General features: G+C 43.6%; 2 protein-coding genes across 6 annotated transcripts in view; both read right to left on the bottom strand.

The window, feature by feature from the left end:
- Nucleotides 1-584: 584 nt before the first annotated feature.
- LOC308162815 (sodium-dependent neutral amino acid transporter B(0)AT1-like) lies at nt 585-11461 on the bottom strand (the record flags this gene model as incomplete). The annotated part of the gene is made up of 12 exons (XM_080536955.1): nt 585-812; nt 945-1107; nt 1335-1494; nt 6958-7162; nt 7272-7428; nt 7704-7832; nt 7926-8038; nt 8156-8266; nt 8350-8531; nt 9652-9789; nt 10010-10150; nt 11263-11461. The coding sequence occupies 12 exons, from the start codon at nt 11459-11461 to the stop codon at nt 585-587; spliced, it is 1926 nt and encodes a 641-aa protein (XP_080393081.1).
- A 4132-nt stretch (nt 11462-15593) lies between these two features.
- The window catches only part of kalrna (kalirin RhoGEF kinase a), a gene marked incomplete at both ends in the record, with an annotated part of 159815 nt that continues 150560 nt past the window's right edge, over nt 15594-24848 (bottom strand). For 3 of the 5 annotated variants that reach the window (XM_080535637.1, XM_080535638.1, XM_080535639.1), the window contains 12 exons: nt 15594-16139; nt 16280-16418; nt 17175-17375; nt 17509-17587; nt 17674-17844; nt 18086-18217; nt 18617-18738; nt 19324-19486; nt 19662-19689; nt 21107-21169; nt 22689-22821; nt 24522-24775. In XM_080535637.1, the coding sequence (XP_080391763.1) occupies nt 15594-16139; nt 16280-16418; nt 17175-17375; nt 17509-17587; nt 17674-17844; nt 18086-18217; nt 18617-18738; nt 19324-19486; nt 19662-19689; nt 21107-21169; nt 22689-22821; nt 24522-24775 (2031 nt within the window). Of the gene's footprint in view, nt 16140-16279; nt 16419-17174; nt 17376-17508; nt 17588-17673; nt 17845-18085; nt 18218-18616; nt 18739-19323; nt 19487-19661; nt 19690-21106; nt 21170-22688; nt 22822-24521; nt 24779-24848 lie in introns of all 5 variants that reach the window. The other 2 variants (XM_080535635.1, XM_080535636.1) reach the window with 1 other exon arrangement.

Below are 24848 nucleotides of genomic sequence, written 5' to 3'. Positions count from 1 at the left end.
TAGATCCGCCTTCCCTTGTTCTGTTATCCACGTTGGTCGTGTTATGGTTGTGATGTTCTCAATGTTTTCAACTGGCAATGTGTGTTGTTGTTTGTCTCCTGTTTGTCTGTGTTTTGTCATGTGTGTATTTGATTGTTTATCCTGTTATGTAATATGTAATGATTATGTATTATGCAACATGTATTATTATATTTGTATTGTATTGTATTATTGTATTGTATTATTGTATTATGATGTATTATGCTTTGTGTTGTAACTTAGGACCCCCTCGAAAACGAGATGGCTCATCTCAAGGGGTTTTATCCTAATAAAAGACATTTACAACATACATGTATGCACAAAATAAAACAACTGGAGTTTAACTACAGTGTTGCCTTATCATATTTCTCTTGTGTAGGCCTAATGAATTGTGTAAATACGTCTTTCTCTCCTACTTGATTTGCATAATGCAAAATCTGTCGTTGTGGAGGATAGCATGTGAAATCATTGAAAATCTGTCCATGTGTCCTCATCCTTTGTGATTAGATTGAGAGGAACTATTGTGACACTCTTGAAATCACAAAATGAAATCACATGAAGAGAACTTAAGCAAAATATGGTTGGTCTATTGTTCTTTCGCTCATCTGTATTTTGGCAGAAACAGTGTTGACTGTGTCCTCTCCGGAGTCATTGTTCTTCTTGCAGCAGCGGTTGCAGATGAGTTTGAATATGGCGAAGCCCGGAATAACCAGGCTTGGTACACCAGCCAAAAGGAAGATGAAGGTGTAGATCCAGTCAGGGTATGTCCGCTCTGCCAGTGTCGGAAACTCAACCTGTAATGAAATTGAACAGAACATTTGGGGCAAGCCTCTAAACTATTATTTTCCTTTTTTTTATTTTACTTTTAGGAAACAACTGATAGGCACGACAAATGGCAACTTCAGCTACATGTTCGTTTTGCTTACCGCATCTTGGTCCCAGACAAGATAGGTCAGCGAGCTGCTGATCTGCGTGACGAGGTAGAAAACGAAGATGACTAACATGATGAGCGGACTGACAAATCTCCACGTGACTTGCCAGAAGAGGTTGGGCTTGTGACCGATCATGAATTCGATGTCCTCGTTAAACCTGTTGGAATGAGCAGAGTGTCATGTGGATGAGCAGAGTGCCACAATGCGCCACACCACCTGCCTCCAGAGATATATCCTATACAGTACACAGTACTACCACTCCCTTCACCTCTGCGCCCATGGAGAGACTAACATGTGGCCTTTTACTTTACTTCTGGATTTTTATAGTTCTGATAAAGGGAGGCTGTAGCCATTGTTTCCATTGTGTTGCCAGTCTGGACGCACCTGTCTACTCCGTAGATGTAAACGACAGACACCATTTCACAGAAGGCGATGATCAAGAGAGGGATGGATCCTGCAAAGCTGTCAAACAGTGCTAGCCAGTAGCTACCGGACCGCTGGGCAAATACAAGGGCAGCGGTGAAGGAGACAACACATGTCAGACCTGAAACAAAAAACCAAGTTGTTGTGGTGTTATGTTAATATATGGTGTGACGCTTATGCTGTAGACCAATGGGAATGAGTTGGGGATACAGGGGAGAGCATGCGCAGTGGGAAAGCGGGCAGAGTGGGATGAATGGTGGAACTGGATGGTTAATAAAGTACGTGGTATATAGTTAACAGTTGTCTCACGCGTTTACTTACGAAACACGACATGGTGTCAGAAGTGCTGTTGAACTAAATCAGTACAGAGATGTGCCTAATCGACAGGCTGTATGAGCGATTCCACGTTACATGCTGACGGCGAGCTGGCTAGCGGACAAGAAGGCGAGCAGCTGGCTAACGACAACGTGCCGCAAGAGGAAGAGGAAGCTAGCAGAATGGCTACTACAAATGCGACGTTCAACATTCAGCCGCCGGAGCCTTTTGATTTTTCTAAGCCGCTCGAGTGGACAAAGTGGATACGGAGATTTGAGAGGTTCCGACAGGCAAGCAATCTAGCCGCCAGCTCTGATGATAATCAGGTGAACACTTTGATTTATTGTATGGGAGATGAGGCCGACGATGTTTTGAGGGGTCTGAAACTCAGCGAGGGAGACCTGCATCTGTACAGTAAAGTGAGGGATGGCTTTCAATCCTTCTTTGTAGTGAAAAAGAACATTGTGTACGAACGTGCGCGATTTAACATGCGCAAACAGGAAGCAAATGAGACCGTGGATGCATTTGTCACTGCCTTGTATGCATTGGCAGAGCACTGCAATTATGGACAATTGCATGATGAACTGATCAGGGATAGGTTAGTGGTAGGGCTGGCAGACTTGCGGCTTTCAGAACGCATGCAAATGGAAAAAGACTTGGACTTAGAAAAAGCTATCAACATGGCGAGACAATCAGAGGAGATCAAAAAGCAGCAAAGCACACTGAGGAGTGACAGCAGCAGTAGTGCAGTGCAGATGGACGTCAGCTCTGTAGACAGAGTGTTTAAAGGGAGGCCAAAGGAAAAGCCCAAACCTAACATGTATAAGAGCTTTGGAGCAAAGGCACACAGCAGCCAGAGCAGCTCCCAGTGCTACAAATGTGGTGGCGCGCCACACCCCAAGCTGGAGTGTCCTGCCAACGAGGTGAAGTGTCACTCCTGTGGAAAAATGGGTCACTACAAGCGTGTGTGCCTTGCAGGTAAAGCTGTGCACGGTATTGAAGAAGAGGTGGAGGGCTGGTTCCTTGGTACTGTGACGTCAGAGGCTGATCCATGGAATGTAGAAATAGAAGTGATGGGAAAACAGGTCACCTTCAAGCTCGATACTGGAGCCGATGTCACTGTTGTGTCACAGGCTGTTTTTGCTAACATGTTTTCTAACACACAGCCACCCATTCTCCACAAAGCAGAGAAACCTTTGTTTGGTCCAGGACGAATGCCGCTGGACGTGGCAGGGTTCACCAAGCTGCAGCTGGGGAGAGGAGGCAAGCAGACCACGGAGAAGGTCTATGTGGTGAATAACCTGAGCACGCCTTTGCTTGGGAGGCCAGCCATCGTAGCCCTGGGCTTACTCCTCCGTGTCAACAGCATAGACATGGAGACCCTCAAGACGACCTACCCCAAGCTGTGCAGTGGCCTGGGTGAGGTACAACAAGCATACACCATAAAACTCAAACCGGGTGCTGTGCCATTTTCCTTGAAAACCCCCAGGAGGATTCCGCTGCCTATGATGGGGAAAGTCAGAGATGAGCTCCAGCGCATGGAGAACCTGGGTGTCATCAGCCGCGTGGAAGAGCCAACCGACTGGTGCGCCGCCATGGTGGTCGTCCCCAAAAAGGACGGTAAATCAGTGCGTCTATGTGTGGATCTGACCGGCTTGAACGAGTTTGTATGCAGGGAGAAGTACATTCTGCCGTCGATAGAGCAGAGCCTCGGGATGCTTGCCGGAGCAAAGGTTTTCAGTAAACTGGACGCAAACATGGGGTTTTGGCAGGTTCCACTTGCAGCAGAATCAGCCAAGTACACTACGTTCATCACCCCATTCGGAAGGTTTCATTTCAACTAGGGATGCTCCGATCTGGATTTTTGGGGCCGATACCGATCACCGATTTTTTTCCTCAAGATCAACCGATACCGATACCGATACCGATTTTAAAAAAAATACATAACTGTAGGCCTACTGACTGGATAGCCTACATATGTTTTGCTTTTTAGACAAAAGTTTTGATCCATTAGGCACCAAGCAAACGCAGACCCATTTTTATGGCATAGTAAAAGTCTGGCCTATCACCCAGTTAGGGCCTGAAGCCCAAGTCAGTCGATATGGCTGTATAAAAGACATCATAAACGTGGCCTTCATGGTTTACATACTGTTACGTCCTCCTATGTTTTCTGTTCAGTTATCTGTCTTCCCCAGGGAAAAAAAAAAAAAAAAAAAAAGATCGGTTTTTGCGATCGGCCATTTTTACCGATCACCGATCGAGTCATTTGGAGTGAAATCGGCCGATTTAAATCGGTGGCCGATAAATCGGAGCATCCCTAATTTCAACCGCCTTCCTTTCGGAATTGCCTCAGCACCTGAACATTTTCAGTGCATGATGGCGGAGGTAACCGAGGGGCTGGAAGGTGTGATATGCCACATCGATGACCTGCTGGTGTGGGGGCGGGATCAGGAAGAGCACGATACTCGACTCCACGCAGTACTGCAAAGGGTGGAAAGGGCCCACATCACCCTGAATATGGACAAATGTGAACTCTCAAAGAGTGAGGTGGTCTTCCTGGGCCAGATCGTCACGGCTACAGGGGTCCGCCCAGATCCGAGGAAGACGGAGGCCATCATGGAGATGAAGGAGCCCGCAAACGTCAGCGAGCTGCGAAGCTTTCTTGGAATGGTCAATCAACTGGGAAAATTCATTCCCCAGTTAGCAGAAAAGGACAAGCCGCTCCGTGACCTTCTCTCGAAAAGAAACAGCTGGGCCTGGGACGTGGCCCAGGTGACAGCATTCAGAACACTGAAGGAAGCCCTGTCCTCTCCTCCAGTGCTGGCGGTCTATGATCAAAAGAGAGACACCAAAGTGTCAGCCGACGCATCCTCGTTCGGCTTGGGAGGTGTTCTGCTCCAGAGGTGGGGGGTTGAATGGAAGCCTGTGGCTTACGCGTCTCGGTCCCTCACTCCCACAGAACAACGATACGCACAGATCGAGAAGGAGGCCCTGGGCCTCACATGGGCCTGCGAACGGTTCCAGGATTTCCTCATAGGAAAACACTTCTGCCTGGAGACCGACCATAAACCCCTTCTCAGCTTACTGGGAGGCCAAGCCCTGGATCTTCTGCCGCCAAGAATCCAGCGTTTCAGGATGCGGTTGATGCGCTACTCATATTCTATCGTGCACGTGCCAGGAAAATCACTCTGGACAGCAGACACGCTGTCGCGCTCCCCAGTGACAAGATCCAGGTCTACATCAGAAGAGGAGCTAATGGAGAGCACCAATATATATGTGGACTGTGTAATGGACAATCTACCCGTTGGTGCCTCATATATGGAAAACCTGAGGAAGGAGCTAAATGCTGACAGTGTCTGCTCACGTGTTATGATGCTGTGCACAGAGGGATGGCCTGACCACGCAAGCCAGGAACCTGTGCTGAAGAGCTACTGGCGGGAGCAAGCTACGCTCACAGTGGAAGACGGTCTACTGCTGAAAGGCACACGACTGGTGATACCTTCAGTAATGAGGAACGACGTGCTGGCCAGACTACACGAAGGACACCAAGGTGTTGTGAAGTGCAAGGAGCGTGCCCGCCAGTCTGTGTGGTGGCCTGGACTCAGCCAACAGGTAAATGAAATGGTGCTCAATTGCAGGGCATGCATTCAGGAGCGACAGAATCCCAGAGAACCTCTCATGCCGTCAGAGTGCCCTGAAAGACCATGGCAGAAGTTGGGGGCCGACCTGTTCGTCCTGGGAAAAGACACATACCTACTCGTCGTCGATTACTTCTCCAGGTATGTTGAGATTGCCCAATTGTCTCACACCAGGTCCACTGACATTATTGTACATCTGAAGTCCATGTTTGCCCGCCATGGCATCCCGGAGGTCCTGATGTCAGATAATGGGCCTCAGTTTTCTGGTCAAGCCTTCACCTCCTTTGCTGCTGCGTACGGGTTCAGACACATCACCAGCAGCCCAAGGTTTCCACAGAGTAATGGTGAAGCAGAAAGGGCAGTCCAGACTATGAAAAACCTCCTGAAAAAAGCGAGCGACCCCTACCTGGCTCTACTCGCCTACCGAGCCACACCCCTTCAGAGTGGGTACAGCCCGGCCCAGCTCCTCATGGGCCGACGTCTGCGCACCACGGTGCCAGTGCTGCCCTCTCGACTGGTCCCTACACTGCCGGACAGCGACGCGTTCGCGCAGAAAGAGGAGGTGAAAGGGAGGTCGGATGCGGTAAACTACAACCGGCGACACCGTGCAAGACCCCTCTGTGACCTGTCTTCGGGAGAGCAGGTATGGGTCACGGATGCTAAGACGTCGGGAACTGTGCTCCGAAACCACTCTACTCCGAGGTCCTACCTGGTGGGCCTGCCCCAGGGGGTGGTGAGACGCAACCGACAGCATCTGATACCCCTACACACACCTACACAAGACAGGGGCTCCCCGCCGCAGCAACAAGCCCCGGAGCCGGCCCCAGACCCGACCCCTGGGCAGGCTCCCATGTCACCTGCAGTCGGAACACAGGCCCCACCTGCAGAGACTCCCACGCTCAGAACAAGGGGGGGGAGAGCAGTGGTTAAACCTAGGAGGTTTGACATGTAACTGAGAAATGTGGACAAGTGTTTGTATAAGTGTTTACCCTAAAAAAAAAAAAAAGGAGTATATGGGTAATGTTACTGTTGTATTTAAGGAAAAGTTATTCCATGTTACGTTGGATGGGGTCTAGTTTGAGCACTTTTAGTAGCCCTGTTAGTTTTGAGATTTATGGATCAAACCGCTATAGTAACGTATGTTCAGGATTTACACAGGGACAGACCTTTACAACAAAAGAGGCAGAATAATCCTCTAAGGTCTGACGAGGCAAAGGCAGTCTACCCTTTGTCTCTAGAAAGGGGAGATGTGGTGTTATGTTAATATATGGTGTGACGCTTATGCTGTAGACCAATGGGAATGAGTTGGGGATACAGGGCAGAGCATGCGCAGTGGGAAAGCGGGCAGAGTGGGATGAATGGTGGAACTGGATGGTTAATAAAGTACGTGGTATATAGTTAACAGTTGTCTCACGCGTTTACTTACGAAACACGACAGTTGTCAACTTCAACAGACAGATACATGTTATTCGGAGCTCAACCTGGCTAAGAATGTTTCATTTCCTTAGTGGATCAAATCTGACGGATATATAGCTTGTTTGTGATATTCCATGGATGGCTGGGACAGCTCCTTAGTTTGAAAACCATTTCGATATATAGGGTTCTTCTACTGTATATGTACTGTAACTTACCAGTCAAAACTTCTTTCGGCCACTTTTTCGGCAGGATGTTTAGATCCAGCAGGGGCACCACCACACCTTCGATGTTCCCAAACATGGTGGACAGCCCCAGGCAGAAGAGCATGACGAAGAAGAGGATGGCCCAGAGTGGAGAGACGGGCATCTTGATGATGGCCTCTGTGAACACGATGAAGGCCAGACCAGTTCCCTCCACACCCTACAGAAAGACAGCATCCCCTTCAGTATTTGTAAAGCTTTGAGATGTATGTTGTTGTTGTTGTTGTTGCTGTTGTTGTTGTTGTTTTGTAACTCTTTAATTTAAGTACCTGACTAAGAAAAGTGTGCAAATTACAGGTCTTCAAATTCAGCCCCTGGATGATGTCTGGAGATGTGCCGTTGAGGTTTATGAACATGCTGTCGTAGTTGCTCTCCGTTATGCTGGTCTCAGGAAGGTCGAATGCATTCAGCAATGCCATTATGTTACTGGAAAGAGATATATGGAAGCCATTGTCAACCTGATAGTAGCCAACTGAAAACATTTGATCAAGCCAAATGAGCTATTAAAATCACAGTAATGCAATATTCGACCAACCTCCAGTTGTGAATTGTGAAACCCTAACATACATTTTCCCTCACACCAGGTTACACAGAGAAAAATGTACAATGATGTACTTTTGCACTCTATTAATTATGATCTATTTTCCTAATCCAGTCTACCTTACGATGACCACATTTAGAGGGAGGCCCATGAAACCCACCCATCCATGCAGTCGTCATATTTCTCTGTGGCCCTGAAGCCGATGATGGAGTAGATAACCGTAGCAGAGTAGACTGAGGTCGCCCCGTTGATGATAGAGATAATCACAGCATCTTGTTCACAGTTGTTGCTAGAGAAAGAATAGAAAGGAGTTACTCATTCAAAGAGATGAATAGGACATACTTTTTTGTGTGTCTTCCTAGTCCTTTATAGGGTCACTTACTGCACAGAGTTGTAGCTGGAGAAGGAGATGAGACCCCCAAAAGCCAAGGAGAAGGAGTAGAACACCTGAGCACCTGCATCCAGCCAGGTAGAAGGGTTCATCAACTCGTTCACCTTGAGAGATACGGTACATAAAAAAAAGATAGATACATAAAGATCATTCTACATAGATCAGTATCATAGCCACTGGGTACTATCGCATAAATGGGGGAGTCATAAAGTCAAGCTTACATCAGGTGTGAAGAGGAACTTGACACCACTGAAAGCACCTTTGAGAGTCAACCCTCTGATTAGGAAGATAGTGAGGACCAAGTAGGGCAGAGTCGAAGTGATGTACACAGCCTGTATAGGAGAGAGGGGGGGGGTAAGAACATTTATTTTACTGTTGGAATTTGACCTTCAGTGGCACTTATGGAAAGTTCTACCTTGCCCGTGGTCTCGATCCCCCTGATGCAGCAGACATAGAGCAGAGTCCAGGCCGAGACCAGGGCTAGGACCATCCACCACTGTAGCCCCCCGGACTCGTCTATGGCCGTAGAGGTGTTCAGTGTCTCTCTGTACCAGAAGTAATCCACCGTGGTGCTCTCTGCACACTCCGACACCACACCTGCAGGAGGCAGCAGATCATCAAGTCATCTGTGAGCTGCCAGATGTGATTTAAGCAATATCACATGAGAGGGAGTGCTGTTATACTAAATATTCGGTACTCGGCCTGCGGCCTCGTACCTACGACCGAATCACAGCCGTGCTGATATTCAGTATAACAGCACGACCTCGAGTGTGATATTGCTTTTATACAACAGTTCTACAGCGCGATTTATTAGTTAACACAGTAATAAGCGACAACAGATTATGATTTGCTTGTTTATTTAATCATAAAAATAAACAAAAAATTGTTCCGCAACTGAACTTCAAATGGACTGTTGCCTAGTAACCTGAACACAAACAAGTAGTCTAATTAACGGTCATTTAGTAGAACATCTGTGCGGCGAAGTGATACATAGTTAAAAGTCCCAGTGCTGTTATTCTGTATATCAGCACTCATGGAATGCCTCTTGTCCAATAAAATTACTTGGTCGGAACTAACTGATGTATAATATAGTACAGTATGTGGCTGGTTATTAAAGGAACCCTTGACCATTAACTGATCCATTAACTCACGAGTTTTGGAGTGTCTGCTACTAGTAGTTAAAATTCAGCTTGATTTTGAGGAAATACTCCTCAGAGGTGAGAGAGCTACACCTTAACTGTCCCTCCTGAGACCATCTACTACCCCCCTGTACTGTTTCTCCTGAGACATCTATACTAATACCCTGTATTGTTTCTCCTTTCTTCTTCTAGCACAACGACTGCCAATGGCCCCAGGCCTGAGCATAGATTACTTTTCCCTGCTATGACGGATAGATGATGATAGTGGATAGATGATTCACTTATTGATTGTAAGTTGCTTTGGAATAAGGCAGCTTTGGAATAAGCTAATTGCCTAGAATGTAAATATAATGTAAATGAGAGAGAGAGATCTGCTTTGCCTGTTCTGTAAAACGAGCGATAACCTCCAAGAAATCCATCAATGAGGTATTTGAGGTGATCTTTTTGGCTAGCAAGCTAGTATTAGTTAGTTAGCCTACTCTGGTTATATTGTGAACTTGCTGTTACCATCTTAACTGCCCAGTCTTCTACAAAAGAGGTTGGACAAAATACCCTGTAATTACAGCACATGGACATACCTGTCTTGTTATCATTGAGGGGACACTGACTCCAAGGCAGTGGGTTCTGGAAGGAGTTGAAAAGGTACCACATGATCCAGGCCATGATGGTGTTGTAGTACATGCCAACCAGGAAGGAGACCAGCATGGAAGCAATACCTGGTTCACAAAAATGTAATATATGTATTCATTACATCCAATTATAGAAGCATCAATTCCACCTAGAACAGTGGTTTTCAACCCTCTCCTCTGGGACCACCAGCCGTTCCACATATTTGATCTGTTCCACCACCAGCACACCTGATTCAGCTAATCAAGTGCAAAGCAATTATGGTTTGATTATCATACTAAGATTATCATACTGAAGAATGTCACTCACCTATACCAGTTAGGTAAGGGTTGATTGACCTCCACACCCCCACACTGCCCTTCCTGAGGCGCTGACCGATGGCAAACTCAAGGTGCAGCAGTGGAATTCCCTCCAGAACAAGCAGGATCAGGAATGGGATCATGAACGCGCCTGAACATAACATTTAAATAACATGGAGGTGAGCCGTCAGTAGCACCATCTGCTTGTGCAGACATATTAGATAGATGCAAAAGTAAGATTTCACAATGCGCATGAGTTACATTAGGACTATCCTCTAACACATGAGTTACATTAGGACTATCCTCTGCCACAGTTGCAATTGCAAATGTTCCAAATGTTTGATTTGTACTGAATCCCACACACTAAGTTAAACATTTGTATTACACTCAACCACTCTGTGTCTAAGAAGCTTTGTTCTTTGTTTCTATTATTATCATCCACCACCTGAAGTGTTACAACTATTGTTGTAGTAGTTACTACTATTAAAACTGTGTTATACATTTTTAAATAAATGTTTACCTAAGTGGTCACAATAGTGTACTGTATAATCGTAAATGCCAAATAGTCACAGTTTTCCTGTGATAATATATTTTGTTCATTCGAGAGGAAAAAGCTTAACTTGATGTTGAAAATGATTAGACAGTTTTTTTGTTCTTAGAATTTCTTTATAGGATTCCAATGCATAATTTGCAGTCCTGTGAAATGAAAATGCTGTCTATTGCCCAAAAATGTTAATTTCCCTAGTATACTCTACACGTGTCAGGTGATAGCTCTGTCAAATCAATCAGGTGTTTAACTGAATCACAGGTAATCTGTCTGGAATCTCGTCACTATTGACTGTAAGTCTAATATGCTATGATATATGGTGATTGTTTATATGAATTATTATACAATTAACTGCAAATATCATAGCATTGTATGTATCAAAATAAAGCGGTTTATATTCTATAATCTCTCTTTAATCCATTTATTTGTCTCATTATGATTTAAAGGTTCATTTGACAAAGATGGTTTAATTATGACATTTTGTATTTAGCTAATAACTTCAATCAATACAGTCACCTGCTATCTCTGTACTCAAAACTCTGTACTCCACTGCAATCCTACCTTGAGTTTGGCCTGCTATTTTCATCCGTGGTACATCCTGGCGTATTTTCATTCCAAGAAAATATCGGACTTGTGTTGTAGCTCATAGACCTTTTAATTTCTTAAACAGTATACAACATAGAGGGAACTGACACCCCATATCTTCCGAACCCTACCTCCTCCGTGGCTCTGGCACAGGTAAGGGAAGCGCCAGACGTTGCCGAGTCCCACACAGAAGCCCACACAGGTCAGCATGTACTGGGCTTTGTTGTCCCATTTGGGCCTGTCTCCGGCCTCCTCATGCTCCATCTTCTCCAGCTCCTGATGGGATGGGATCCGCTCATCCAGACCTGGGTTGGGAAGCTTCAGTCTCATGGTGGCTGGCTTTCTAGGTACGTTTAGATGGCTGTCTCTCTTTCTCTCTTTCTTTCTCTCTCTCACACACACACACACACTCTCTCGCTCTCTCTCGATCTTGATCTCTTTCTCAGTGTTTAGCATTAGCTTTCGTAAAGAGTGTGGTCACAGATGGACAGATGGCTTCATAGACCTAAGTATGTCTTCATACGCAGAGCATCAGGAGCGCCCGATTGTCTGTCACTGTCACTGGCTAACTGCCGAGCGTGTTGTGCCTACTGTGTCTATTCTTTCAAGGGGAACGGAAACGGTGTTGATAACCTTTAGCACCTAGGCTGGTACTTATCTGAAGATTCATCTGAGCTAGTGGAACATTATGTCTTGTCAGCAGGCAAAAGATGCAAGCATCTTGATAATGGTCAATACGTCACATGACGCCACAGACACTGTTCCCAAGAATGGATGGATGTAGCCCCAGCAAACAAGAGAGCCCTGAGATTTGTCTAGCAGCACTGCACGTGTTTAGTAAGATAATTATGGGTTGTGTTTTTGGAAGCTTAGGGTTAACAAGTATAATTTAGGTTTAACAAGGGATAAAAAATCTCTGCTTATTTACTAGGAAAGTGACATGCCCTTTCCCATCATCCCTTATCTTAACTATCAGTGGAAGCCTTCCCCCAGTCCTTGAAAACTAGGATTTTACAGAGTTACACACACCTACAATTACTGTGCATGAAATGGAAACTAGTGGAGTATGGGGTAAAAAGCCTTAAATAGAATCTTATCAGTGTTCCTTTATAATGCAATTTTAAACCAAGGTCTTCCACAGCTGTACACTATACTGCTTTATTGACATGCAATATACAGCGATGGAACCTTTGAAAGACGGTTTTACAATTACTTCATAAATATGATTTATTGGTTCCTGAATTGCTTCATATTGTTTCTGTCACACAAGGTTTACAGATCCCAGGTAGCCAATTTCAATGAATGAATACAAGATACAATATACGGCGCAGTCGCATACCTTCGAGCCTAGTCCATCCATGTCCATGGTAGCCCCATTCAAGAGGATGCCACATCTGGAGCTGTTATTGGAGCGAAGCTAGGAAACTGATTAAACTGTTGCGGCTCTGCCCAGAAACAGTTTGTTGCAAACCGGGTGATAGAGATCCAATCTCTGACCAGCCCAGAGTCATGGTCACACATTGTAGGAAAAAAACTATCCAACTGATCTTCCTACAAAAGGTCAAACTGTTCAAAATTGGATACAGAACGAACTATGGTTCTGATATCACCTGACCAGTCAGAGAAGACGAAGTTGGGAGGACAGATCTTATGACCAGTTATAAGGTCGCTGTGCAGCTCCGGACTAATGACACACCCACTGGACCAGTGATGAAACGTGTGATGTACATTGAATGCAAAAAGTGTATAGAGGAACAGCCTGGATAACGAGATTCATTGTCAATGCAAGAACACAAGGTGAGCTGGCTGCTCAAGAACTCTTTGAAGAAGAGTTTATTTATTTCTTTTGTGTTGTTTCAATATTAAGAATGAAAAATTATTAGTACTGTTGATACTGAAATGTATGAATTAATTAACTGGATTATAATATAATATATTATAATATAAATTATAATTTAAGTATAATTGTTCTCACTTGAGAGTGACGGATAGGGGTAGGACAGGATAGGCTTAAGCTTCATCCTACTCTCTTTCGAACATTGATAGGCCTGTACTCTTCATATGAGTTATTTCTTCTTTTATTATTTTAAATCATGTTCGAAATAAAAGATTCATTCATTCATTCATTCATTCATTCATTCATTCATTCATTCATTCATTCATTCAAGAAGAAAACATGCCTGAGAGTCTTGGGAGAGCTTTGCTCAACTTTGAGAAAATGGGTCTCATTCTCACAGAGGTTGAAGCGACAATAAACTTGACACTGCCAGAGACTTTCAAAAACAGATGCAACAGAATTAACAATAGACAGAGAGAACATCCCAAATAAAAAATCTAAATCCCAACCAAAGAATGTTTCTCCAGAGAAGAAAAAAAAGAAAAAATGACACTGTATAGTTGAATACGATTGGCGCCTGTGCTCTGCCATCTCATGTCGTAGGGCTCATGTCGTAACTGCTTTCATAACTAATGTCATTGTCTGGTACTTGTACTCTGCAATGACAATAACATTGAAGCTAATCTAATTTTATCTAATCTAATCTAAGAGACTAGACGCTATTGTTCACCACAATATCTTTGATGAAACTTGCTGTTTTCATGAGCATGATGTCATATCCCAGTGTCTACCTTTAAACTGTAGTCAGTCAGGGTGTCTAGGAGGAAACATAAGCCAATGACAAATGCTTTTTATATATTGTTTTATAAACAAGCACTTTTTTATTATTAAACATTCAGTAAACAAACAAACAAACAGCCCATAGTCTATGATGTAAGAAATATGCCTGATATGCTATGCATAATTTACACAGATACTTTACAGTGATGTGCTATAGCACATGAAATAATGTACAGTGGTTTTGATGAACAAAGCATAGGTCTACTGTATAGAATTATATAAGCATTTTACAACGCAGACCACTTCAAGTAGTGAAAGTTACTGTAAGCTAAACTAATGACGAGCCAGCAGTTGTTGAACTCAGTAGACTTGAAACACTGGACTGGACCACATCATAGGATACTATCTGGTTACTGTATTAGATAATGTACACAAACTTGGATGAGCAAGGATGAGTCAGCAAGTTCATCATGAGTTGCCATTCCATGCAGTTAGAGAGATAGTGGAATACTGTGGATTCTGAAATTCATTCTTCACAACGTTTCAATGAAATACTTGCTCTACAGATGTACATCAACTAGTCCATTCAGTAATGTTTCAGGACTGTCCCAGGCCAGAATTAAACACAAGAGATTCATGATGGGTCTCTGAACCCCATTAAATGACACAGACAATTCCTGTCAATCATCATTACCAGGTTTAAGTTGACCATTGACCACACATACTGTATTGCAGACTTTCAGCTTCAGCTTGGCTAACTATCAGTGTTTGGTTAAAGCGCAGAACAATCTTGAGACAAAACAGTTGTAAAGCAAAGATTTTTCTTAATAGAATGTTATGTGTAAACAACCTTTAAAAAGCTTCACAAAAATGTAAATGAATCTTGAATAATCTTAAACAATGTCCCTAAAATAATAAATAGAGTTTTAAAGGCCTGGCATTTTGATATCCTTGACTTCTGTGACTAGCGATAGAGTATTCTCACTCAACTGTTTAGCCATGATCCAGTGCACTAGACATAGACCCTGAATGCTGGTTGCACACGTAAAACAACGACATTGACTAAAATGGCTGGTCGCCAGAAATACTCCTACTAGACCTTATAGACCTAGACTAGACAAGACTAGACCTACATAGTATCTGCTGTGGAGACTCCAGATTGTTTGTAAACAATTCAACTCTTGTCTTGGGATTTTGTATTTTGACATAATGCATCCACTCAACACAGGAACATAATACAAATCATACTAAAACATAAACCTCCCTAAAGTGAACCAACAAAAATACAGTTGAAATGATCATGAAGTTGGAAATGAGAAGTTACCGTAGACAGACTTGCATAATGGACATGAAGTTGCTGTGAGTAAAGGTATGAATCCACAAGCTACTGTACAGCATAATGATGAAGTGGTGACACAACAACAATCATGTTAGATCATCTTTCATTCGTATCTCAAACTGTACCATTGGAAAAATAGCTGTTATACTATATCTACAAATGCATACTTCGATGCATATTCTAATAATAAGTGACCAATGCCGAATATGTCTTCACATACAATAGCACTTAATCAATGGTGGACCACATTCTACAATAAATTACATTCAACAGTTATAACTAACTTTCATAGATCTTTCTGTGATACTAATTATCTCTCTGAGGATGATTTGGAAAATGTTGGCAAATACATGGACACAACGAGAGTAGTAGAGTTCTGAAGCATGTTGTTGCTGTCTGATACCAAGGGGTGTATTGTTATTTTTTAGGTAGGGGGGGGGGGGGGCTATTACAGCATGTGTTTGCCCTAACATAGCTAATGTTCCATCCGACCAGACCGTGTGTTTTCATAGTGTGTGTCCCATGCTGCTGGTCACCAGTCCCTTGATGTTAGTGACGGGCCGCACGTCGTGCAGCTGTCTCCTCCTGTCTATAAACGAAGCCAGGCGGCCCGTGTCCAGCGGCGTTTTGGAGTAGTCCCCGCTGTGCGCACCCACCCAGGGGTGCTGCAGACAGGAAGTGGCGCTGGGCCGTTTGCGGGGGTCCTGCTGCAGGGTGGAGTTGATGAAGTCCCTGGATGCCTGGCTGACCCCCTGGAAGTACTCCTCGGGGAAGCAGAAGTCCAGCTTGCAAATGTTGACGCAGGTCTCCTCCAAACTCTCGTCCAGGAAGGGGGAGACGCCGCTGAGCATGACGTAGGCCAGGACCCCCGCGCTCCACACGTCCGTGGTGAAGGACACGGGAGTCCCCTGGATCAACTCCGGGGCGGCGAACTCGGGGTTCCCCAGGAGGAGGTGGATGTAGCGGTGGCTGGACACCTGGACGGCGTCTCCAAAGTCAATGAGCTTGACACAGGGGACGGGCACGTGGAGATCCACCAGGAGGTTCTCAGGCTGGGGACACACAAGGGGTAGGAGGTGTTATAGGTCTAATTGGGATGAGGGTTAATGGTCATTTTTGTTTGCTAAAACGGGGCTGAAATTAGTTTGACAGATCCCTTTAATCAGAGGCATCCATTTGTTTTTGCGATCACCTTTAAGTCCAGGTGGGCCACTCTGCAGGTGTGGAGGTGATGGAGAGCCTCTAAGGTGTCCTTCAGGAAGAACGCCACCTTCTCCTCCATCAGCTCATCATGGGCCACCAGGTAGTCTAGGAGCCTACCATCCTCCAGCCTGGGAAGAGAGGACATAACACACAGACAATCAGACAGACAGACAGACAGACAAACAAAAATACATTCAGACCACCAGAGTCATGTATACTATAGATGTGGCTCTGCTTTAGCCACACCCTGTTCATAAACCAAGCCAAGAGTATGTATTGTATATATATATCCTAATCTACACAGTGTGTAATTGATTCCTATGCAAATTAAAAACCCTATAAAAACAAAGATATTAATTCCACTATTATCGTTGCATTAGGATGGACTCAATTTAAGTTATTGAGTGATTTGTTGATTACATTTGAGCATTTTAGCTAATTTTAAGAGTTTCATAGCAAAGGGTCTGAATACTTATGTAAATTAGGTATTTCTGTATTTCAGTTTTAATAAAATCTTGTTTTCGCCTTGTCATTCTGGGGTTTTGTGTGTGGTTTGATGGTCTTTTAATTTAATCCATTTTAAATTGAGTCTATAACACAATGTGGAAAACGTGCAGGTGTCTGAATATTTTGCCAAACATTATCAAATATATCAGTGTAGTTGATTTAGTTTGCCTGGTACAAAGGAACAGTCCAAAAGGTATTTGACATACATGTATGTATTTGACCCTGATACTGTAGATTATTAAGTTTATAATAAATTAGCAGTTTCAAATACAGATATCATTATCAGCCTTGTCAACTGCAGAAGGTTGTGTGGATACTGCTGAAACCTGTTTATACCATTCCACAAAGTTACTGTAATATATTGTACGGTTCCTTACAGATCTAGGACGAGCATAAGGGAGGAAGGTGACTCGTAGGTGTCACACAGAGCCACCAGCTGAGGGTGCTGGACATGACGGAGGATGTCCGCCTCATGGGCCACCTGCTCCTTCTTCTGCATCTTCTTACTGACATACTTCACTGCCACCTCCTTCCTGGTGGCCTTGTTCAGACACTTCCTCACTACAGAGAACCTGCCCCTGGAGAAAGAGGAGGGGCGGACAGGGGGTAGGAGAGTGTGAGTAGCTTCTGAGTGGGGTGGGGGGGCTTTATGATTTTGAGTACAGTTTTAGGTGGGTGTTTGTTGAGTTAAAAGAATAAAAGCTCTTTTACCGTCCGATCTCACAGATTTCTGAGAAAGTACTTTCAAAGTTGTCTTTCCATTGAATGCCAGTTCCATCATACATCGAAGCTGAAAATAGAAAACAAGTTGAATTAATTAAATCCAGTCAAGAATTATATTGTTACCAAGGAATCCTCACACGTCGTTTGTTATACACTCACTGGGCAGGGTCACCATGTTGGAGGGCTCACTGGGAGGACTGACCCCCCAGGGGTTACTGGCGCTGACCCGGAACTGATAGTGGCCCCCAGGAATGAGATCCTCAATCTTCACACACACACACTCCACTGCTGTGGAGACCACTGACTGTTGCCACACCAGAGAGTCTACAGGAGGAGAACCAGGAAGTAGAATGGAGAACAACAGACAACAGGGTTGCTTTCAGAGAATTGCAAAGTCACTGTACATTCAGATAGAAATATATGATGTAGGGAACAGACATGCTTCTTTGTCAAAGTAAAACAGGGACTCATGTCAGCTCTATATAACATTATGTCAATGTGGCCACAGGATAAAGGCAAAACAGGTGTTGGTTTGTGGTATGTAAAGCAAGGGAGGTGGGCCTACCTTCCTGTCTGTACTCTACTGTGTAGCTGGATACGGCACAGTTCGATGAGGTGGCCGGGGGGAGCCAGTGAACGATCACTGCCGTGCTGCTGGCCTCCTGGGCCACAGGCCTGGCAGGGGCAGCTGGGATACCTGCCCACAGACACAACTCAACATCAGCCCAATGCAAATCAACATCAGCCCAATGCAAATCAACATCAGCCCCACAGAACTTCCGCCCAACGCAACTCAGCAACAAGCCCAACTTCAATATCAGATTGAAGACGTGAATCCAACATCAGTCTCATTAGCAATAAAGCTCCTCTCATTTCTTTACTTCACCTTTCCCTTCATCCCTCATCCCTCCTTCCTCCTTCCTGAGACTGGTTTAAATCCTCTCTGATACGTCCTTGAAGAAATCACTGATCTGACATGCCTTGATGGAATGCAACGAAGAGCTTTCTTGGACCAATGCGATCATGTAAGATCAGTCATGACTTCAAGGAAGGATGTATTACTGAAGTATTCAAACAGTGTCATCTCAACTCTTACCTTGTACTTTGATGGAGGCGGAGGAGGAGGCGGTGCCATGGTCGTTGATGGCCACACAGGTATAAATGCCAGTGTCCTGAGGCATCAGGTTACAGATCTTCAGCAGAATGTCCCCTGTATCCCTGAAGACAGGGAACAGAGAAGGAGATGACTGGTTGGACCATTTGCTGAATATATAACTTGAAGAACCGGAAGAAGGTCTATGACCGAAAGCTTGCAATAAAATAATGATTTTTGCACAGATTAGAGAGTGCAGATGCTGCTTTTTTCACTCTTTTTGATACTCTTTAGCTCCAGCACCTCAGCTAGTCTGATAAGGGATGAGCGGTAGTATTTTCCCTATTCTGAATACATAACTTGAAACTTAAACTGGAAAAACAGACCTACTCATTAAATTCAGACATTTTCATGATAATGATATACAATATTTAATGTATACTGTATGTAGGTATATATATATATATTCCCAAAGATATTTGTCTATCTGAGACATTGTTGCTTTAGCTGATTGCTTCTCTTAAGTTAATGGAAAGTTCATGTTAGTCCTCCAGCAGCACTCTGGTAGGTTTAACAATTATCTTTTTTTTTCTTTAATCATCTGAGTTAATGAGCGCCATCTTAAGTCATGGTCACTATACAAACATTTGCTGATGCTCACATTCTTGGGGCACACTGCTCTGTAACCAGAGAGCTGATATTCCATTTACCGAATGTTAATAGTGAAGCGGCTGTTGTTGACGACCGGGTTCTGATCCGGTCCTTTCAGAGTGATGTTGGGCTTGGGCCGTCCACAGACTTTGCAACATAAGACTACGGTCTCTCCGAACGCACACGTCACATCAGCTAACGCGATCAGGAACTCAGGAGCCACTAAACAAAGACATACATAGCACTGTCAGCCTATGGATCACTTGGCTTATTCATACATAAACAATTGTTCTCATATGCTTGCTTCCTAACAACATCAGGAATTAAGTGTGATTGTTCATGTTGTGTGTTACAGGTTGAGTGGGTTTCATTTCCATGCTATGTTTGTTTATCTTACCTTCTTGTATGAAATTGGGATTCAGTAACTGCAAAGGAAATGTATGGATTTTAGGCAACATGATTGAGCTCAGATTCATATGCTCAGAAGGAAAAGTGTTAATACATATCCCAAAGTACACTGCATATTTACACATTATGTGTAACACAATTGCTAGACCACTGAATTGTTTACCACATTTGTTCCAGATGACTTTTTAGACTTTTAGGCCTAACACCTTAATAGATAATTGTATTAATTTAAAACACAATTAATAAGAGGTTTGACATGGGACACAAGCACCAGGGGAACAAAAAGAAACAGGAGGTCAAGGGTAACATGCTTCTAGGTGTGCATGTGTGTGTAGCTTTCGTCCCATTCACTCCCCATCTTCCGGTGGAGAAAGAAGACCCATCTCTTCCCCTTAACTGACCCTCCTGAGACATCTACTACCCCCCTGCACTGTGTCTCCAGAAACACCTACTTGCCCCCCTGCACTGTGTCTCCAGAGACATCTACTACCCACCTGCACTGTGTCTCCAGAGACACCTACTTCCCCTCTATACTGTTTCTCCTGAGACATCTAGCACGACGACTGCCAATGGCCCCTGGCCTGAGCATAGAATACTTTTCCTGCTAGAACTAGTGGATAGACAAGTCACTTACTTAGTCAAATGTATTGCATGTAAGTCGCTTTGGAATAAGGCATCTGGTAAATGCCCAAAATGTAAATGTACATGTACATTCATAACCCAAACCATTAATGTGAAGGAACGTATTGACCACAAGGTGGCAGTAATGCTCCATGGACCACACACTGCTTTACAATGGAAGCCAGACCCTAAGATTGATGTGAGGACGTTTGAAATCAGACCTAAGTGTTAGAAGGAGCATGCATTTCATATCACCTCCACTGGTATAGGGATTTGTCAACCTGAATGACGTGTATTACTTGCATGGTCTATTAAATAGAAACCTAACAGGTATTTGCTTGAGGCAAACCATGAGATTAAATTAAATTAAATTCAGACCAACAGGTCAGTCTAATCTACACAGATACAAAGTGAGGTCAAGGCTGTCCAGTTTGAACGTTGTTACCATAACCACAGCCGGCGGCAAGGGAGGAGGAATTGGAGCAGTTTTATGTACGAGTTGAGATGACACAGATCTTCCAAGTTGCTTACCTGATGACGTCATGATGGTGAGCTAACAGTGGCTACTAAAGAGGGTGTTAACAACATGTTCCATTGCTTCACTGAGAGCGATACCTGACATGCTATTGGATAAGGAACAAGACCGAACACTGCCCAACATGTTTCCGCTCAGAACCAAAGCCTGTAATTCCACCCCCCACCCCCGCACCCGCCTCTTCACATAGTGCAGGCTTGGCTACTGAAAGTGAATTCAAGAGGCAGCAGACTCAAATGGGCAGCATGCATGACAATGGTTGTGCAGTTGACTACTACCTCCATGCCAGTTTTAGGGTCTAGTTCATCATCACAATCTGACTCCTCTGAGCTGTGAGACTCCTGCAGTGTGGGATACAATACAATACAATTAGATACAGTACAAGTAGAGATTACAAAGGCATCATAGTCCCCAGGCCGGCCTCGCGGTCAGGGTGGTGTGTAGAGGTCGGTGGGTACAGAACTTTGGTGAGTCTTACTAGTAGGGGGGGCTTTACAGGTTTGCTTTAAGGCAACTACTGGGAATTTGAAAAGACCCGTTGCTTGGTAACCAGTGAGCCCTGGTGCACATATGGATACAGTATATACAGTATGAACAGGGACAATTAGGCCATTAAGAAAAATGATAGAGTAGACATCTGAAACAGCACATCTAACACATCATGGTTCAGACTAAACAAATGACATAACACTTTAATGTTTAAGCATCTTCTGTGTGTACGTGATGTCGTGAGGGTGTATGGGTAGTGATGTTGAACGAGTAAGACAAACTGGACACAGAAAAGATTCAAGCAAAACTGAAATGATAATTTTCTAACTTTCATATTACAAATGACACAGCACGGTGAACTATGACATGCTTAAAATAATAGATGGGTCAGCATAGCAAAAACAGAACTGATAACAAAACGGAATCATTTTGTTGACTTATGATATAACATGAGGCTATGTATTGTGAGATCAGTGTTCGTGGGTTTTTGTAGATGATGAAAATCGACTTGCAACCTGCACCTGTTGGTTACTAAAGGTCAAAACAATGTTTCACCTGCACTTTACCATGGTTGGAAATGATGGATTGTGTCTTCACGAGTATACATAATAATATCATCAATACTGAGCTGTGGGATCAAAACAAACAACGTAAGATCCCAGCGTACTGATGAACCATAGAGGCTTCTGGATCTTCAACTGCATCCCGACTTAGAACTCTACAACTGTAGTGACCAGCCGTATGCAGGTAAACCCGTATGAATAAGACTTAAAGGGCCGGTTTCAGAGACAAGGCTTAAGCCTAATCCTGGACTAAAAAGCATCTTCAATGGAGATTTTACATTGAAAGTGTGATTTAGTCCAGGACTAGGCTTAAGCCTTGTCTGTGAAACCGGCCCAAAGTGTTTAATTTTTTTTTTATCCATGTGGAGGAGCAGCTTGATGGGCTGCAGACGAGGACATATCCATACGGTATGTTGGTAGAATGGTATATTATTGTTCTGTATGGGGTTGTATGATGTTTTCTATTTAAACAACTGTTTACATTTTTTATCTCAATGACACTAATATGGATTAGTAAAGGTTAAATAAAAAAAGGGAACAAATCGCAACCAAAATACACAGTAGTTAGATTAACCAAAACTATTGAAGAAGAAGCAAAACCAAAGTTACCATAAATATCACTAATAACCAGTAGGCGGACACAAAACTTTAAATTAGTGACATGCATAGGGAGACAAACCAAACACAGGGAGTAGTGCTGTTAGAGGTGATTATCTCTGTGTTTCAGTGTTGTTGGTGGGTTGGTTGGCACACATGTGAGAGTGGCAGAGGGGGCACATCGCTCTCCGCCTTCTGCCCGCTTACTCACTTTGACCTTGGTGCTGCTGAGAATCTCCTTGGGTTTACGGAGGCCATTCTCAACCTTGGCATCACCTTTGCCCACACTGCTATCCTTCTCTGCCCGCTTTCTCGAGCGCAGGGTATTCCATGAAAGAGATTTCCTGTTGTACCAAGAAATTGACTGATCAAATCCAGGCTTACATTGGGGGGGGAGAGGAGGTGCAGAGGGTTAGAGTGAAGCTAGCGAACTTTATTGAAAATAAAAGATAAGAGAAAGAAAGAGGTAGAAATGTACCTAAAGAGCAACTCCAAAACTACTGTTTGTATCATTGTGTATTATTCAGACCATCAGACACACACACAGGGTTAAAACCTTGACCACTTCATATTCTACTGTACCATGATATTCTTACACCATAGTGGACAGACAAGTTTGTATCAAAGCAGCTTAAGTCTCTAGTTAGGTAGATCAGGAGTCAACATTTATGGCATTGCTACATTGCTATTTGATTTTCAGAGATGCTGCTTTGAACACAAACTCCTTTTGTTGCAGACCAGTGTGGTTAGTAGAAAAGGAAATCAAATCTAGTCTACTTCATCAAACTACATCAACAAAACTGGTGAAAATAAATCAGAATCATAAATCATATATAAAGTGCATAAACCAGTGTGCCTGTTGAAATCCCTTAAGGTCTTAAACTTGTGTGAAATTGATCCCAGAAATGGGGTGTTTTTGCATTTATGAATGTATTCATAATTCACCACCATGACATCTCCATGAGAAGAATGATCAACTTTAATCAAGCTCACAATTTTAGAAATGATCCATCATCGGAGGAAATGGATGGCAAGCCACAATGACATATCATAGAGATTTACAAATCAAAATCAAACGTTATAAAACAAGTGGTTGAACTGATTTTCTCTATCATTTTATGCTCAATGTGAGATAAGAATGGAATCTAAGTCTAATGCTGTCAGAGCAGTGGTCAGCTGAGCAGTGCAGTTTGACTGCAGTCGTGTTTACCAATATTAACAGTCACTGATGTTCTTCCTAACGCAAACATAACTTCAACTTAGGTTGCCACGCTAACTCATGCTGACATGTCAACATTTTATTTTACATATTTAAAATACATTTAAAATTATTTAGTTACACTACCAGTACAATGATGAACATTGTGACTATCATTATATTGCACAACCTGACTTCATTAATATGGATTTCTCTTAAATAGTGCAAAAGACTTTATACAGGAATGTACTGGAGAGAGTATCAGTAAACAAACCAAATTAACTTTTTACAGTAAACTGCCAACATATCTCATAACAAAAAAATCAAATAAAAAGATAAACTGAAATTTTTCAAAAATAAAATTAAAACAAAAAACACAATCTGTACAAATTGCCATAGACAACAACATAAACGTTCTCCACTTGGAGAAATAGGCCTCAGTCCATGAAAAGGCCATCTTTTTTTTCCAAAAATGTGTAAAGAAAAAAACGGTGTTAGAAACAGAAATTAAAGTCCAGACCAGTCAGTTCCACATTGATGTAAGATTTTCTCGGTGCGTCTTCTCTACACGAAGCCATGATTCTCTAAAGTCCTTTTACTCTTTTTCAGAGAATTAATCATTACGCTTTTACATATATTAACAAAAGAAGAGGGATACAACAGCAAGACTTCCCCTGTGTAGTCCAACATTTCCGAGTTAGTTCCCATAAAAGGGTGTATTGGGGGGTGGGGGTGGGGGAATGGGGATTGGAGCTCACTCAACAGGGGGGGGGGGGGGCGGAGCCTGGCTCTACCATCCAATCAGAGCTCCCGCTGAGGGGGCCTGGGGCTGAGAGGGACACTTACTTGATGCTGGCGTCAGCAGCACTATCTTTGAGTGTTTTAGTGAGCGGGCCCAGGATGTGGCCTGGGACCCAGCCCTCGGCGGCTGGCGATTGGCTGTTGGCCGGCCGGTACACAAGGTACATGTTCTGCTGATTAGTGGCCATGATCTGCACCATCTCGCCCTGGATGACGCAGATCTCGTTCTCCTTCAGTGCGCTGTAGTCCTGGGTCACCATCATGGTGGAGGACATGCCGTTACATCCCACGCCATCGTGCTGCTTGGGTGGCGGTAGGAGAGAAGGAGCGTTAGGTTACTTAGAGGGCTGAATATACAGCAGTGATACAACA

Source organism: Nansenia antarctica (assembly GCF_963989245.1).
Source record: "Nansenia antarctica genome assembly, chromosome: 7".
In the NCBI taxonomy this organism is placed as follows: domain Eukaryota; kingdom Metazoa; phylum Chordata; class Actinopteri; order Argentiniformes; family Microstomatidae; genus Nansenia; species Nansenia antarctica.
This window is presented reverse-complemented; position numbering and strand designations above follow the sequence as displayed.